General features: G+C 37.6%; 1 protein-coding gene across 1 annotated transcript; it reads left to right on the top strand.

The window, feature by feature from the left end:
• The first annotated feature begins 1,451 nt into the window (after nucleotides 1–1,451).
• Nucleotides 1,452–13,947, top strand: LOC126995090 (uncharacterized). Its single transcript, XM_050854375.1, has 8 exons — nucleotides 1,452–1,572; nucleotides 4,827–4,964; nucleotides 8,510–8,598; nucleotides 9,158–9,541; nucleotides 11,515–11,732; nucleotides 12,650–13,000; nucleotides 13,368–13,528; nucleotides 13,941–13,947. Exons 3-8 carry the CDS (start codon nucleotides 8,511–8,513, stop codon nucleotides 13,945–13,947), a joined length of 1,209 nt encoding a protein of 402 aa, XP_050710332.1. The 5' UTR covers nucleotides 1,452–1,572; nucleotides 4,827–4,964; nucleotide 8,510.
• The last annotated feature ends 5,297 nt before the right edge of the window (nucleotides 13,948–19,244 follow it).

The raw sequence follows: 19,244 nt of genomic DNA, 5'->3' as shown, positions 1-19,244 counted from the left end.
CTCTACATCGAAAACACATCGCCTGAAATGAATAAGCAACATCAATATCTCCAGTTTATATGTTAGCAGACCTCAACGCAAACCACTCCTACCTAGGCTACAGACGCACCAACACATCTGGCAGGCAACTCACCACCCTGATAGCCAATAGAACAATTCGACATCTTGGCCCCCACTTTCCCACTTACCTTGCCCATAACACAGCCACCACCCCAGACGTTATCCTCTCAAACAACAAAACATAACACAACACCCACACACTTCAGGGCCCATTCACTACAAGCGACCACATCCCTATCATATTTAAAATATCAACAAAGCCAATTCACACCACCGCCCCCCACAACCCACCACTCAACAACACATGTGCTGACATAGACAGATAAATTGAAACGTGGTACACCAACATAACGACCGCAATGAACACACACACACACACACAACAAGACACTCCCACATCACACTGTAAAAAATAATGTTTTTCTTTCAACATGTAAATACTTTTTTGTGTGTTTTTAGGCAAACACAGTTGTTTTTGTAAAAACAAGGAAATATACCAGATGTATTTTATGCAACACTTAATGTTTATTATGAAACGACTATGTTTTATGTAAAACACTTCACACGTTTTACGTAAAACACAATATATGTTTAATGTACAGCACTACATTTTCCTTGCATATTATAATGGAAATGATCAAATAATTCCATATATATATATATATATATATATATATATATATATATATATATATATATATATATATATATATATATATATATATATATATATATATATATATATATATGGATATAGAAAGATGTAGATAGATAGATATGTGGATGCAATACAAATGAACGCATGGTTTGAATACGTCATAATGATGAAATAACATATGGTGAACATCAATAAATGTGACAAAGTATACAGATAATGTATTATCATTACGCGATTTAAGGGTGTCTTAAAACACACTTGTTATTATCTGAACATCACAAAAATAAACACGTGTGTTCACTTAACAACGCCTCACAACGTGTGCTAGCAATGAAACTCATTACAGAATGCTAATTCTTTTCTGACAGAAACAAAGGGTTTTAGTCACTGAATGTTTGCACTGAATATCTTTTCCATAGAACTTAGGCTAGATGACTTTCCAGTAAAATTACCAAAAGCTTGAGATTTAGTATCCTAACTCTCACTTATTTCAGCACCAATCGTTCGAACTCCATCCCAACATGAATGTTTTTTGTGAAATACTTATCCACGCTTCTTGTAAAATAATTGTCTAGTTCTTAATATCAAAATGACTTGCTAATTACAAAAGCAGTCACATGGTTACTGAAACGGTGAATGGTTATATATTTAGTTTAATGAAAGCAACTGTCGTTACGCATCGACACGAAAACGAACACGCTCATGAGATACGCGTCGGAGTCTTGAATACGCAGTTCAACGGTGGAGGCCGGAGGGACGCACGCGGTTGTTTCAATTACTTCCACACTTTTTGAAGAACACTGGCCAAGTGTCCCACCAGCGATAGCCTCGAAGAAAAACAACAACAGGTCAAGGTACGTGTGAGTGTTCTTGAGGTTGTGAATATTCCTGCACTGTGACTAGGTAGGGATTGATAGGTTAATATCCCCTTATAATAGCAAACCGCAGGCTCGCATGGGGATGAAACCACCCTGTTAGGTTAGGTTTTAATAGGTTCGATTAGTTCTGTTAACTATGGTAAGAGTTTTAGCGGAAAAGAAAGAAAATCTTGATCCAGGAACGGCCATCTTAAAACGCGGAGACTGATGACAGTGGTGGAGTTTTAAAATTTACAAAGTTTTCTACCTGGCCATCCCTGCCTGTCAACTGATAATGAATATCGCACTATTACAAGTAAGTTAGTTACATTAATAACAAGAGGTTATGAGAGAGAGAGAGAGAGAGAGAGAGAGACTTGGTTCGTCAATCCGTTGTTAGTTTTCTGTGTTGGAGTATTTTATCGGCTTATTGTAGCCTTTGCCGCTGAGCATGGTAAGTTTTTACAACTTCACCGGTCTCTGCGTCTCACAATGGCCGTCATGGGTCAGGGACGGGTCGCTTTTTTTTTTTTTTTTTTTTTTTTTTACATCCTAGCCCTTATGCACCGTAGGCGTGTCTGCCACTTGGATGTTGGTCAGAGGCAGGCCCGTTGGTGTGCGGGCGAGGGTTTATAGTGGCACCTGAAAGGCCCATGCTATACACCCCAAAGCTCATCTTTATTGCATACTAGCTGAGTTACCCGGCGTTGCCCGGGTTGTTTTCTCTCTCTCTCTCTCTCTCTCTCTCTCTCTCTCTCTCTCTCTCTCTCTCTCTCTCTCTCTCTCTCTGTGTGTGTGTGTGTGTGTGTGTGTGTGTGTGTGTGTTTTTTTGTTGAGGGAGAGAGAGAGAGAGAGAGAACCGTTACATCACTTTTGTGTTATTTTTGGCCACGTTCATGGTACCATTTAAATACTTTGGATCACAGAGATTTAACAGTTCCCGAGATGCACTTTTTATAATAACCATTCTGTTTCGAGAAAATAGCTCTATAACTTCGCTATCAATAAAAAAAGTAACAAATTGCGTTTTTCCGCTTTTTATAAGTTAACGGTACCCTAAGCGGTAACTTAAAAATACCGAATAGCGCATTTTGTGTCACAGATACAGAATTTTCTATTGAGAGCAAAGTTGTACAGGCATTGTTTATAGAAAGAATGATTATAAGGAAAGGTGCATTAGTGGAACCATTAAGTCGCTATGAGGCAAAGTAATTCAACCGTAACATGAAAGTGCCCAAAAATAACATAAAAGTGCAAAAAAAAAACACCATTTGCGTCACAGATACAGAAATTTTCATAGAGAGCAAAGTTGTAGATCTCTTTCTTCCGCAAAGGAAGTATGCCCTCAAAAATGGGATCAGACCAACCATTAAGTCGCTATGAGGGAAAGTATGTTTTCATTAAAGTTTCTCTTCACATGGCACGTCCTGTAACGTGGTAACCGAAGGGGGTACTCAAATTTAGACCCCCCGAGGACAATCCAGAGGTGCCCAGGTATCTGCATGCCAAGTTTGGTTGAGCTGGCTCTGACGGTGTGTCAGTGATGAAAAAATCAACACACAAACAAACAAACAAACAAACACACACAGACAGACATACAGTGAATTTTATAGATACAGATGCAACTAGAACTTGGGTGTCAGGGTGACATGTAGGTGATTTTAAGCCACTCGGCAAATGACACAAAGTTTTAAGGTAGCACTGGTGGGGATTCGAACCCATGCGTCGACATCAGTCCCACCCCACACTCACCACCCTATCCACTCGGCCACCGCCTCCCTAGATGCTTAAATCAAGCTTTTTTGCTTTCTATTCAGCTGTAACTATTTCGATATTGAACAGAACTGATCAAGCCTATTTTAACCAAGCCTAACAGGGTGGTTTTATCCCCATGTGAGCCCTCGGTTAGCTATTATAAGGGTAAATTAACTTAACCTATCAGTCCTTATATCTCTGTAACCATTAATTTGCAGTGGATATATATGGGGTTTAAATTACTCAGTATGAATACCTTTATCATTTAAAAAAGATAGGAAAGCCATCTAAAGACTGGTGAAGTTGTAAAATATTTACCCTGAGGATTGCTAATAATGATGATTACAAGAATAACAGTAAAAACCTCTAATAGGTAATTATGATATATTATGATAATATTATGATATTGTTATTATTATTATTATTATTATTATTATTATTATTATTATTATTATTATTATTATTATTATTATTATTATTATTAATTCTGCACCTATCATTACTATTTATTAGTAGAACTATTACTATTTCTCCCACTACAACAACCACTATATATCTGCTATTACTAGCAGTAATAATAATAATAATAATAATAATAATAATAATAATAATAATAATAATAATAATAATAATAACAACAACTTGAGAATAATAGAACTAATAATGTTATCAATAATAATAATAATAATGATACTCATATATTCTTCTTCTTCTTCTTCTTCTTCTTCTTCTTCTTCTTCATCATCATAACTACAACTACTACTACTACTACTACTACTTTTTCTTCTTTTTTGATTACTACTACGTACTACTACTACTACTACTACTACTTTTTCATTATTGTTGTTGTTTTGGCTAAATTTATCCAAAGTGATGTGAAATTAACGGAAATGACAGTCATTGCTCCCAGAAGTGCCTGGAAGGGGTATTTTTAGAACCACAAAATATTCCGCAAATGGTGGAAAAATCAGCAGTTATTCTTTAAAAGGCATAAAAGTCAACTCATATACCTCCACTCCATTATATGTATCTACTTGTTTTTACTAGTTTGATTACAAAATAGCGACATGCATGTCATAATTCTCAATAAACCATATTTCAGAGCCATAACGGCATCTAGTAAATACCAACACAAAAGCACAACAAACTTGATTCGAATTGTCAAAAACATCACTCAGATACATTTTCTTCATCACATGTACTTGTATTACATACAAGAAAGCAACATGCATGTCACAATTCACATATGATGGTGTTTCACAAGCATTAAACAACATAGCAAAAAAACACTAGAGAGGTAAACATAAATAATGCAAATAGGACAACATCAATGTTAGCACATGCAATGCTTGTAATGTATGAGAACAGTATTTGAACATATTTTGATGGTGCAACTTATCAGGAAAACGGCAGAAGTTTTCTAGTGTACATCATACATCTCTGACGCTTTACGAGTTAATGTCTCCAAATCCCTACTTTGTTTCTTGCTGTTACAGGTGTGTGTATGGGAAAGCACTATTCGAAAGGCCACACCGATACCAGCTGCTGGATACCAGTCCAAGTGTAGCTGTGAGGAGGTGACCCAGGACGATCCAATTCTGTTTCCATGTAATTCAAACACTGGTAGCTGCAAGGTGTGTATTAAGAGTAATAGTATAAAGGTATGTACTGTAAAGCTATTACATTTTGGAGTTGTTGTAACATATATGTTGCACACACACACAAACATGCTTACTGACAGGTGTACTGGTTACCCTAACTTTTGTTGTTGCCCAGTTTCTCTTCCCCCTCTTATCTCCATTGGCTGGGGTAAATGATCAGATGAAGTCATAGTTAACTGGTGCATGAGATTGGCCATAGCCTTCCATACAGAAATTCAGTAACTCAGCCCATAAATGTCATCCGTGCTAAGTTGAAGTAATGAATGACCTCTAATTTTCATTCATGTGGTGTAGCTACTGGTATGGTACATAATTGATGCATACTGCTGAGGAAAAAAAATAACCTTTTAATCATGAGTGCTGTTATGCATAATTGCTCTATGTGCCCTTTCTCTACTTCAAAAGTCAGTAGATATATTCATCATATACTTAGAGTGCACAAAAATAGTCCTAATTTCTTAATATCATGTAACCTTGGCACATGTGCTTACACTACTAAAAGTTGGAAAGCTTTTAAGCAACACAATTGGCGATGCCACAAAGAAGTTGGTAGCATCAGTGATGAACATATGGCAGCTACTGGTGGTGAAGAATCTGTTATTGGAGATGTTCTTGATATACCCAGTGATGAAACAAATACTCTCTTTGAAAATTTTGCATTTTTAAAGAATGCTGAATATGCATTGAAATTAGAAACACAGCACAGAATTCCAAAGAGTGCTGTTAATGATATCATTGCACACACATCACTATTAGTGTATCATTATGTGACCCAAGCAGTTAATAAGGTAGTCACTACTTCTGGAATAAAATTTGGAAGTGAGGTTTTGGAGTCTATTAAACATGTTGATTTCAGCAATATAAGTACAGACCATAATAGACATAAATATTACCAAACTCACTGCAAGTTGATATCACCTGAAGAAGTTTTAGTTGGGAGTGAAAGTAAAACAGTCAATGGAGAAACAAGAGAAATAAAGAAGCTTGGATATTATGTACCATTCAAGGAGAGCATTCAGGCTCTCTTACAATTGCCAGAGGTATTAAGAGCAGTGCAAACATCCCATTACTCACAAAATGATATGATGCATGATATATGTGATGGAACATTTATTAGGGAGCATACAGTATTTCAGCAGAATGTAAATGCATTGCAAATAATATTAAATCATGATAACATGAAGATAGTGAATCCTCTTGGCACTCATGTAAAAAAGCACAAGCTCTCCATGTTTTACTACAGCTTAGCAAATATTCCACCTCAATTTCGATCAAAGCTGTCATCTATTCAGCTCGTAGCTATAGCCAAAAGCAGGGATATTAGAAAATTTGGAGTTAAGACTCTTCTTCAGGATTTTTTAAATACTTTGAATGACATGCAGCAAAAAGGAATAGAAATATAAATAAATGGTTCTAAGCAAACTGTATATGGGGCTTTGGTAATGGTTCCATGTGATACTCTTGCTGCACAATGGCTGGGAGGTTTCAAAGAAGGAGTTGCTTTTGCTGTCAAGCCTTGCAGAACTTGTGAAGTCACTAAAGTTGACTTGAAGAGAAAATTTAGCCATGTAGAATGTGAGGAACGCCAGTTTGTAGAACATAGTGAGAGAACAGCTGCTTTGAAGACTTTGAGTAAGGCATCCATGGAGTATTGGAGTAAAATGTGGGGAATTAAAGAAGCTAGTGCTCTAAGTAATATAAAAGATTTTCCATTAAGTCAATGCCTTGTCCATGACCCAATGCATGTGTTAACAGAAGGCATTGTCCCTTATGAAATGGCATTAATGCTGTATAGTTTTGTGTATTGCAAGAATTATTTCAGCTTGGCCTATCTGAATGCTCAGATGGAAAACTTTTCATTTTCATACCTAGATTCAAGTCATAAACCTGAGAAAATAGACCAGAAGCAACTAGCTACTGATAAGAAAATAAAGCAAACTTCAGCATCAATCTTGACCCTGTGTTATGCTTTACCATTCTTAATTGGACATAAAGTAAAGAGAGATGATGAGATGTGGAAGAATTTTGTACGGCTTTCACAAATAACAATGCTAGCTACGTCACCACTTGCTGATCTAAACACTGTCGGACAGCTAGACCAGCTGATTAGCAGTCACCATTACAAATTTCAAGAAATTTTTCCATCTGAGACAATTACTCCTAAATTGCATTACTGCCTTCATATACCTGAGCAAATTAAGAGATTTGGCCCAGGTAGGAATCAGTGGTGCCTTCGGTTTGAAGGGAAGCATGGTTTTTTTAAACAAAAGAAGTGGCATTGTTTCAAAAATATATCAAAGTCCATGTCAGAGTACCACCAGAAATATATGTGTTACAGAATGCTTTGCTCTAATCCTCTTTTGGAAGTTGGCAATGAGAATTTCCTCTATGCTGGGGATATAGTTAAAGAAGGTACTGAAGTAGACATTGCAGTAAAATTCCCAGATATCAAGGGACAATGTATAAGCTTATTCCTAGAACACAATTTTGAAGTAGTTGAGCCTCTTTTGGCTTACATGTCACCAGCAGTGAGTATCAAGGGTCATACATATAAACCTGGAGTAGCATTACTACTGAGTTGGGAAAATCTGGTTCCAGTCTTTGGTCTTTTGTGCCATAACTTAATGTATGATCAGATGAAATTCTTTGTAGTTGACAAGCTATCAAATTGTGGCTATGATGACCATTACAATTCATATGTAGTGACACCAACTGGAAGGCTAAGAGTTTTGAGCTATTGCAGTATAGTGAATAATTGGCCTCTACCTGTTCATTATGTAAATAATGAAATGTATGTAACAAACAGATACTGTCATTTTGTTGAACATGTATAATTTAAAGCAGTTGTATTGGAGTAGGTGATGGGGCTATTAGTGTTTCAGTATTCAGTGCAAGCTGGCCACTCCTAATATTGATCCCATTATGTATTTATGTTTCCAAGCTGACACAAGTTTAAAAGATAAAAGCTGATTTTGAATGCTGTGCCTTGCTGTGATGTGCATTATATATATATATATATATATATATATATATATATATATATATATATATATATATATATATATATATATATATATATATATATATATATATATATATATATATATATATATATATATATATATATATATATATATATATATATATATATATATATATATATATATATATATATATATATATATATATATATATATATATATATATATATATATATATATATATATATATATATATATATATATATATATATATATATATATATATATATATATATATATATATATATATATATATATATATATATATATATATATATATATATATACACACACACAAGATAAGCATGGTTGCCAATGTGTTGGTTAATCCTACAATATTTTGTCACAAAAAAGATATCTACCTATATGTTAGTAAGCACATTTTTTTTAAAGAGTGTGTAGCATTATATGATTGCAGCCCTTCATTTTTGCTTTATATTCAGTACCTGTATTATTATCTCTTTGTTACATTTATAGCATGCCAGTGTTTCGAATATGGAGCAGTAATCGTAAAACAAGGAAGACGGTTGCATGTGAGACAGATATAGACAGTCTTTTGCAAAAAGGTAAGCAGTCAAAATTGCTGTATATGCAGTACGATACTGCACATTTGAACCCTGTTACTGGTACCTCAGAATTCATGAATTTAGTCTTTTTGTCATGATCCTTTTTCAGAATTATGAACCGATTCTTTGTACCTCCGTTAATTTAATGATTATGTCGAACAATACTAAGTTTTTATTTTTTAAAAATTTATTTATTCATTTTTTTTTTTTTTAACCTGAAACATTTGCAGATTTTCTCACAGAATTTATTAGAAGCTGTGGTGTATGAGATTGTACAGTAGCCCTAATATTTATTTTCCAAATGTGAATGAAACATGAACTAATACAAGTAGGTCTAAATTGGAAAAAGCAGGTGCATCTTGTAGAGCATATTTTTTAATGTATAATAACCATGATTACCTCTTTATCAGTATTGTCTACATGTTTATTTTACTACAATTTACCTTTAAAATGACTTTATATCAAGATTCTACTTCTAGTCATAGGTGACCTTCCAAATTATTAGTACTGTAGCTATATGAAGAGTTAAATGAAGTTAATATGTTTCTAACTATTGCAGCAAAGGATAAACTTTGTGTTGTCTCAAGATCGGCCCGCCTTGTGTTGGAGGCTTGTGGAAGCCTCATAGAAGACAATGAAGTGTTAGAAGAAGTGAAAAATGAAGTTTTACTCCTGTTAACTGATGATGAAGAGTATTCACCATCCAGCAGCAAGTTACTCGTACATGGTGGTACTGCACACCAAGAACAATACACATCAACTGCTAGTACCAGTACTTCTGCTCCACAGCAAGGTGAACAGGACACACCAATTGCCACTAGTTCTGCTGCACACCAAGGAGACACACTGGCAGACATAAGCAACAATTCAGCTTCTTCGGTAGAAGCTCCTGCAGGTGACAGTCCAGATGCCACACCTCAACGGCCATCTACTTTAATAGCAGGTACATTTAACTCTTCATTTTCTGATTGTTGCCTGCATAGGCTATATAGGGTTATTTTGATAACCATAGTGTGCTAACTGTAGGCTTAAAGATTTCTTTATGCTCTATACATTATATATATCTGTGTGTGTGTGGGGGGGTTTGCGTGCGCGTGCGTGCATGCGTGCGTGCATGCGCGGGTGAGCGTGCGCGCGTGCGTGCATGCGTGCGTGCATGCGCGGGTGAGCGTGCGTGCGTGCGTGCGCGGGTGAGCGTGGGTGCGTGCGTGTGTGCGTATGTGTGTGTGTGTGTGGTTCCCAAACTGGGGGCCATGGCTCCCTTGGGGGTATATATATATATATATATATATATATATATATATATATATATATATATATATATATATATATATATATATATATATATATATATATATATATATATATATAAATATATATATATTTATATATATATATATATATATATATATATATATATATATATATATATATATATATATATATATATATATGTGGGTGTGGGTGTGGGGGGGGTACCAAACTGGGGGCCATGGCTCCCCTGGGGGGGGCATATAAAATAAAGTAGGGGGCCATAATCTGAGGCTATGCAGATAAAGCTACAAGAGTTTATTGGGTGAGCAGCAAGTAGAGGAAACTTATAGGTTCATTGCAGGTGTTCAACATAAGTTTCTAGGTATTAGAAAATTGAAAAATGTATAAGAATGTACTTTTACTGGGGTACTGGTGTATCTGCTGCAGGCTCAACCAGTTGCACTTCAACGTCCCATCAGACAAAGAGACACTCGGATTTTTTTATAGCAGTGGACAAGTCTCCTGACTCTCAGCAGCCCAACACCTCACAGCCTTTGTCTCCAGCCTTCAGTCCATATTCATCTTCCTTAGTCCACTCCCCTGCCCCTTCACACATTCCCTCCACAGTTCCTACCACTGGCCCATCAAACCCTCCTCACCCTTCATCCCCTACTGCTGGACCCTCACATGCTCCTCATCCCTCGTCCCCACGACAGGAACAGCAACTCCTAGATTTCATTGCTTCCCTTCCTCCCCACTCACCCGATTCTACTGTCATCTTAGCACCATCCCCCTACAGTTCATTCAGTGATCAGACCCTATCCCTTCCCCCTTCACCTCCTACCTCCCCTACACAAAATTTTGAAGAGGAGTCAGATTGACCATTAAGTGATGGAATACCACAACGTAAGTTGCAGTTTTAGTTTATGACCCTAGTTGTGAATTATAGTAATTAGATTGGTGATGCACTGGTGCCTATAACAAAGGTAACTTTGGACAAACCAATTTTGGAAGGGTGGAAAGTATTTATATATTCTGTTCCTGCCCCTCACTTACCATTACAGTTGCCAGATTTGTTTGCATTCATTCTTCACACCCTCACCAACTCCCATGTTCCCTTCCCATACTCCCTTCAAATCCTTTCAGAACAGCTTCTTATGCTCCATTTCTCACTCAAGTTGCTCCCAAGATCCTCATCCCACTATTCAGTTCTCCATTTCCACAAATAATTTTCTTTTCTGCCTTTCCAAGTTCTCATTCCCTCTGCTTCCCAGCTGCTCCCTGTATGCTCTCTTCCCTTCAACCACTTTTCTCACCCAGTCCACCCACCATGCTGTCCTCTTCAGACCTCTACCTCACCTCTTTACCCCAAACATATCTACACATGCTGGATTCTTCCTTAAACACCATACTCACCTACTGTATCCATTCATTCCAAATCATACTTGCCTAGTTTTCTCTACACCACTCTCCAGAACTTACATCTTTACCTACTCCTGTAACTTCTCCACCTCTTCAATACATCTATATACCTTTGCATCTTTCACAGACCTCCTCATTCATTCATCCGCATAGATATAATCTACAGTGCTTTTTGCTCTTCCCTCCCTCCATTTTCCACCCTACTCACTCCATACTCCATACCAGTACAATATTTCACAGATCCACCTCTGCCTGAACTGTCAGGGGCGACGAAAGCGATGCTACTAGAGCCTACCTGTTCCCGAAAAGTGTGGCTACAGCTGATTGAAGAGACAAAAAATTATTATCTAAAGTTTTATCCCTTGATTGAATCAAATCCTATGGGGACATACAAAGCAATTGGAATGAAGATGGTGTCTGCTTATCCATCCATCAAGCGTGAAGGCTTGTTTCCATGGGTAAGCTCTGTTGTGTTTTCAGTCTTGCCTTAATGGTATATGTACATGTAGATATTTACTGGATCTCACCAGTATGCTTATTGAATATCATGGACCTCTTTAGCCAGAATGTGATAGTAGTATGCTACCATTTATTATCAATAGGCATTTGTATGCTTATGTAATGAACAGGGATCTTGCCCAGGTCAAATTTTTCTTAAGCAGAACTTGTCTCTAATACTATAATATAGAAATTGGCTTAAAACATCCCTGATATGCTCTAACTATAGCTGAAGCCTTATGCAAAGATTGTAAGTGGAGAAGTATCTATAGAGAAAGTACAAAAGTTGTATGCTCCTTTTATGGATGTGGAGAAAGCCTATGATAAAACTGACCAGGAAGGCATGAGTTACTTGAGAGGTGCACGTGAAATAACATGGAGGGACAGAAGGATGAATGTGGAAGTACGTAAGGAATATGGTGTGGGATTGAATGTACTGGAGAGTGTGAAAACGAACACCTTGAGGTGGTTCGGGCATGTGAAATGTATGTAGAGCAAGAGAGAGTTACTAGGAGGGTATACAATGGTGAGGTGCTGGGGCAGCAAGGGAGAGGTATACCGAGAGTGAGATGGAGAGATGTTGAGAGGTATATGAATAAGAGTGGGGTTGAGTGAAAGGAAAGGTGCCTGTTGACAGGAATAGGAGTGCATGGAGGTGACTCATCTGTGGCCACCTCTACAGATTGAAGCATCTGGTAATCAATAGATAGATAATCTTGTAGGTTTGAGGTGCCAAATAAAGTGCTAAATCCATATTAATAATTTAAATTTTAGACTTAAATGTGAGGTCAATACTGTATAGGCCTATATCTTCTAAACGCAAGACTAGATACTGTATAGGCCTATATCCTTTAAATGTTTTTTGTTTCGATTCCAGAGTCAGTTTACTAGGGCCCTCAGTCAGAGCATTCGAACTGAGCGTTATAAACAGAAGAGAAAGAGCATGCCTCATGTACAACATGCTCATCCAGCCCCCAAAAGATTTGCTTTGGGTAGGAAGCAGTTTACCACTATAGAGAATCAAGAACGTGAGCTGACCGAAGACGAATTCGTGAGGCACACCAAAGAACTTTGCCAGGAAATGAAAAAGAAAAATCTTAACACTGAGCATATAAATATGCTTTTAACTGCTACAATGGTGAACCGACAAAAGTGGATATCAACACTTCCTGGTGGACTCATCTCACCAATATTGATGAAGTTCCCTTGCTTCTGGAAGAGCAGTTTTGTAAGTATTTTTTTTTCTAATGATGTAGTTTTATGTTGCATATGTATTTGAAACCCACACTGCATTATGTGTCTTTAATGTATACATCACTGTATTTAGCTACATATACCCCGCTTTAGAAGGAGAATGTGCTATCAAAGGATGCAATATACAGTGGGAGGCCTAAAATATTTCAGATTTTTTATGCAGTATTATGTGATTAGATGAAAACTAATAGGATCTGCTTTTAACTGAGGTAGTTTTACTAGGTTCTAGACAAAACAATTTTTTGAATTTGGGAACCTTCATGTTATGCATGTGTGAAGGGAGTAATTATACTGTATGCACATTCTGAAGTAGATCTTGACAATTTTATTTTGGCTTACAGATCAAAACTGAGATGGAAAGACTTCTCAAGGATACCACTGAAAGCTGGAAGACTAAATTGAACAAGATATGTGACACACTGATTAAGAAGGTTCCCAAGACTGACCATCATGTAAGTAATTTTACTTGCTTTCTATTTTTCTTCACATACCTATTCCAAATGTTTTATCTATTCATTTGCTACATCCATTCCCCATTGATCTATTACTTAATGAAGCATCTTTACACTGAACATTCATATTCATATCTCATAATGAACTTACTTTTCCCTACTGTAATTAGAGCAGACATGGGGCGATTACTTATGTTTTGTAATCAATAATGATTACTTTATATTTTCACAATTACGATTACAATTACAGTATAATTGTTTTAATCGATTACAATTACATGATGTATTAACCATGATTACAATCGCAATTACAGGGGGGATTGGAAGGTAAACATATTTCTGCGAGTCGCGACTCGTCCAGTTTTCATAGAGTAACATTCAAATAATCGTTTGATTGCACCTTGTAGGAATGCATACCTTATATTGTTTGTATAGCTACTCTTCATTCACTATAATTTATAGTTCATAAGGTGCATATAATAGACTCCTAACCTTTGGCAAGTTGGGAGGTCCACTGTATTACTACCCTGGAAACACAATGACGTCACCCTGGCGTCACGGTGACGTTGCCTTTTGGTCACGTTTTTGTCGTCGGACGACGTCACTTTGACGTCATTTTGTAGACTCCCAGCGACATCAATACGACGTCGCACGGCGACGTCGCCAGATGACCTTTGAATGACCAAAAGATGACCTAGGAATGACCTGGATGCAACCCAAATATGACCCATGGGGTGACCTCTGGGTGCCCTAGGGGTGTCTATAGTGCAAGCATCACGCAGTATGGGATAAACTTCACCAAAATACTTTGGAAATACTTCTTCCATCATAAAACAAATCACTTTATTCTGCAGTCAAATGCAAATTATACTTTGATAAATCTGGCAGCCTGAGTCCATAGACTTTGCAACCAACTGAACACATGACTGTGTTCGGTTAACTGCGAAGTATACAGGCTCAGGCAACCAGGTTCTTCTCAAAGCAAGATTTATTTTTTGCATTCAATCAGAGAATAAAGCAGATTCGTTTTACAATGAATGATATGCCATATTGTATGAAACCAGCAAAATTGGAGGATAAACGTATATCTGAGATTATTCTTCAAATACTGACTAAGCTCGTCCTCACACTCAAGAACACCAAATATGCCGACCGACTAAAAACCCTGGACATTCCAAGCATGAAATACCACAGACTGGGGTGATATGATATAAGTATAGAAATACGTGAATGATGTGAATGATGTGCCATGTTTACTTGCGGAGGTTGGGACAACGAGATTGCGAGGGCATGATAAGAAGCTTGCATAACTGGGAGCGAACAGACCCATCACTTCCAATGACTGGAATTCACTGCCCCACAAAGTGATGTGCTAATACATTAAATAGCTTTAAAGATTATCTTGACAAAATGTGGAAGCACAAAAAATATGACGTGGTCTATAAACTAAATTAGGTTCTAAATAGTTGACTTTTTAAAAATCTTTTTACGTAAGGAGCGGACAAAAAGCCCTTGACTTATTCAAGTCTGCTGCAATTATTATCATTATTATACCAGTCAGAATTCCCTTTTCCAAAACACAGTATCAGCCCCCACACTCAACACCTTCAAGCACAAAGTTCACGCTGTACCAGTCAGTAGCCTTTATGAATACATACAGGGCAACACGCATTGTCACACAAGTGTATTCCCCTGCTCCAAATGCATTAACAGGACAAACTGTTCAAAACACCTTTCATCACAAGCACAGAAATACAACCACCACAGCATCATTACAGCCTGACCAGCTGGTTGTGTGCCTGTATTCATGACTACACGCAAACATCCACACTGAAACCAGAACAATCGGCACTCAACACCACGCCTCTCTCCTGGGCCTCATCATAAACCGTAATGGGTATTGTACCCGCGTAAAAAAGGAGATGCGATTACGCGAACAAAACACTCGCGAAATTACACCGATTCAGACAGATGCCCACAAAAATCAAACTCCACCTAATAAAAACACTCATTCTCCCCATTTTAGACTACCCTCCCGTCCCGACACACTCCCTGAGCAATACACAGTTAAACAAACTCCAAAAGGTCCAAAACAAAGCCCTCAGGTATGCCACAAATCAATATTATCGATATACTCTAAACACAGAACAGCTTCACACAATCACAAAAACCCTACCTATAAACCTAAGACCTCACTACAGAGCCTCTCAGATCTGGGAAAGAATCTCCCAACTCGAAATCCCCCTACACACTACACTAAGTAACAACCTACCCATCATCGAAAAATTTCACATGTCATTCCCTAGCAGTCTACACAGACTCCAAACCCACCCGGACCCTGAACCAAGATACCACTAAAATACATGTACCCACTAGTAACATCAGCTAGCTAGCTAAAAACACACACGCACACATATACACAACAAACACTGTGCACTAAGCCAATCAGGCAATCAACACAATCAACACTGACGCACCGCCCCTGAAACCTTCATAACAAAGTTCCCACAAACAACCACAACACGAAAAACAAACACGGAAAAAACACCACACACCACACCGACACCACACAGACCACGCCTTGCGCCCGCCTTTTGTATCTCCCACTTTCTTTATCTTCCTACTTTTCATTTTCCCTAGACTCTTCCTCCCTTCCCCCATCTCTTCTTAAAAAAAAAAAAAGACCCTCACTCATTCCAACATTCATTCGGGGTCCAGCATTCACCGAGTGCTGTAAAAGAGGAGGAACAAATTAAAATACCAGGATTAATAGCTTACAAAGTAAACACTTTTAACGAAATTAATGACGGTAGCGCCATTCTAATAAAACAAAACATAAAGCACTAACTAGATGACAACTACCTAACGGATGTACTAGAAATAATCAACAACCCATCTCCCACTACCTACCGTTCCCGGATTTCAACAGATTGGCAGCAAAACATAGACCAACATACATAATAGGATATATGAATACATCACACACATTACTAGGGATAGACCCAATAATCAAGTGGGAAAAAATCTAGAAAGACTTCTAAGCATTGGAAAGCTTCAGCATATTGGACCCGACTTCTCCACCTTTAAAGGAAGACTTAGCCAAACAACACCAGATATAATACTGGGGAACAACAAAGTAGTACACAATACAATAATCAAACCCGGACGCCTGACAGAATCAGATCACATCCTTATAATATTAACTTTGACCACGAGAGCAGTAACAAAGACAGCACCAGCAACACTCAATTTAAAGGACGACAACTGGGGAAGATTAAAAGAGAAAATAAATACCGGAATAGAAAATATAAATATACAAGAACAGATGAATAAAGAAGAAATCAACAACAAACTAAAGCAGTGATATACTGTTATGGAAGAAAGCATCAAAGACTCAATACCTACCAAAACAAAACAAACAATACAAAAGCCTATTTTCAGTCCTTTAATAAGATATATACAACACCAGTTTAATCAACTGTAACTACATTCAACAACATACGGATGGAGCTACCATAACTATTTACAATACCAAATGCTTAGAACAGCCTTAAAAAATGAGTATCAAAATAAGAAATGAAAATTGGGCAGTAATGATGAAAAACGTATCGCAGAGCTACAGCGACCCGAAAAAAGTTATGGGAACAAATCAAAAGACTAAAAGGACCTAAAGCAACAGCAAGCCAGCACCTGATAAAAAACAACATAAAATTGATGGAAGATAATGAAAAAGAATAAGCATTTAGAGAAATATGGCAAGATGTTTTTAAGATTACACAAGAAGAGAACGCCCACTACGATATAGACACCGGAAGAGAAGTGGTAAATTTTCTGAGCAACAACGAATTCTACCTCAATACATATGACCACTCAAACCTAAACAGACTACAAGGGGACCAGCAGATAGACACGCTGATAACTTATCCGGAAATTGAGATGACAATAAAAAGCTATAAAAACAATACACCCGGAGAAACCAAGATAAATAAAATAATCCTAAGTAACACGCCCAGAAATGCTCTAATAAAACTACAATGGCTATTCAATGATATGTTATCAATGGGCCACTTCCCCAAACAATTTAAAACAGCAATACTCAAACTTATTCATAAACCAAATACAGACCCGACTAATGCTACAAACTACAGACCTATTTCACTGCTGGAAGTCCCAGGGAAAATATTGGAAAAAATAATAAACAAAAGACTTAGACAGTTTTTGGAAACGAACGAAAAACTACCCAGTACACAGGATGGATTTAGAACACAGAGGTACTGACACTGCTCTAACGTCAATCCACGAAACCATAGCGCACCATATAGCCCACAAACACCAATGCTACTTAATTCAAAGAGACGTATCGAAGGCATTTGATAAGGTATGGCACAAAGGTCTACAATATAAAATTTTACAGCTCCATCTACCAGACACGTTTACAAAATTATTGAATAATTTCATAATAAAAAAAAAAGCAAAAATCAAAGTAGGGCAACACACAGGACCATCATTCCCTCTAGAAACTAGTGTCCCACAAGGGAGTTCAGTATTCCCTACATTATATAGCATCTACACAGCAGACCTCCCTGAACCAGCAGTGGACTGCATAAACATCCAATTCGCCGACGACATAACACAAATAGTAACCTATGGAGGAAAATCCAAACGAATGATGGCAACAAGGACGGTCCACGAAACATAAAAAAAAAAATGCTTATGAACGGAAGTGGAAAATCAGAACAAACAAAAGCAAGTTCAAGATTGTTCCCATAGCGGTTAAGAAAAAAGAACAGTTTATAGTAGACTTCACCCATATTGAATATTCGAACAGAAGAAACGTCCTCGCACTAAAAGTGAGTAGAACAATTTTTTTTTTTTTTTACAACAAAGGAGACAGCTCAAGGGCACACAAAAAAGTAAACAATAATTTAAAAAAAAGCCGCTACTCGCTGCTCGTAAAAAGAATCCATAGAGGTGGCCGAAAGAAAGGTCAACTTCGGGAGGAGAGCTGTCATGATGCCCTTCTCTTAAAAGAGTTCAAGTCGTAGGCAGGAGGAAATACAGATGAAGAGTTATGAAAGAGTGAAGATGCTGGTTAACCCTTGCATAATGGGTTTCGACAGTATAGGGATGAGCATGAGTAGAAAGTCGCGAGCAGCGGGGCCGCGGGAGGGGGGGAGGCATGCAGTTAGCAAGTTCAGAAGAGCAGTCAGCGTGAAAATATCGATAGAAGATAGAAAGAGAGGCAACATGGCGGCGGAAATTAAGAGGTAGAAGACTATCAGTAAGAGGAGGAGAGCTGATGAGACGAAGAGTCTTAGATTCCACTCTGTCCAAGAGAGCTGTGTGAGTGGAGCCCCCCAACACGTGAGATGCATACTCCATACGAGGGCGGACAATGCCCCTGTATATGGATAGCAACTGTGCGGGGGAGAAGAACTGGCGGAGACGATACAGAACACCCAACCTCGAGGAAGCTGATTTAGTGAGAGACGAGATGTGAAGTTTCCAGTTAGGATTTTGAGTTAAGGATAGACCGAGGATGTTTAGTGTTGAAGATGTTGACAGCTGAGAGTTGTTGAAGAATAGGGGATAGGTGTTTGGAAGATTGTGCGAGTTGATAGGTGCAGAAATTGGGTTTTTGAGGCATTGAAGGACACAAGGTTCCTTTTACCCCAATCGGAAATGATAGTAAGGTCTAAGGTTAAGCGTTCTGCAGCCTCCATCCTGGAGTCATGTAATTCCTGTTGAGAGAGTCTTCTGTTGAAG

This window comes from Eriocheir sinensis, unplaced genomic scaffold, assembly GCF_024679095.1.
Source record: "Eriocheir sinensis breed Jianghai 21 unplaced genomic scaffold, ASM2467909v1 Scaffold98, whole genome shotgun sequence".
In the NCBI taxonomy this organism is placed as follows: domain Eukaryota; kingdom Metazoa; phylum Arthropoda; class Malacostraca; order Decapoda; family Varunidae; genus Eriocheir; species Eriocheir sinensis.
This window is presented reverse-complemented; position numbering and strand designations above follow the sequence as displayed.

What these genes read in the sequence shown, in the direction of transcription:
- LOC126995090 (XM_050854375.1), top strand. Translation starts at nt 8,511, where the DNA reads ATGCCAGTGTTTCGAATATGGAGCAGTAATCGTAAAACAAGGAAGACG. An exon ending in AGACAGTCTTTTGCAAAAAG is followed by an intron (nt 8,599 to 9,157) that starts GTAAGCAGTCAA and finishes TAACTATTGCAG; the next exon opens with CAAAGGATAAACTTTGTGTT. An exon ending in GCCATCTACTTTAATAGCAG is followed by an intron (nt 9,542 to 11,514) that starts GTACATTTAACT and finishes AATATTTCACAG; the next exon opens with ATCCACCTCTGCCTGAACTG.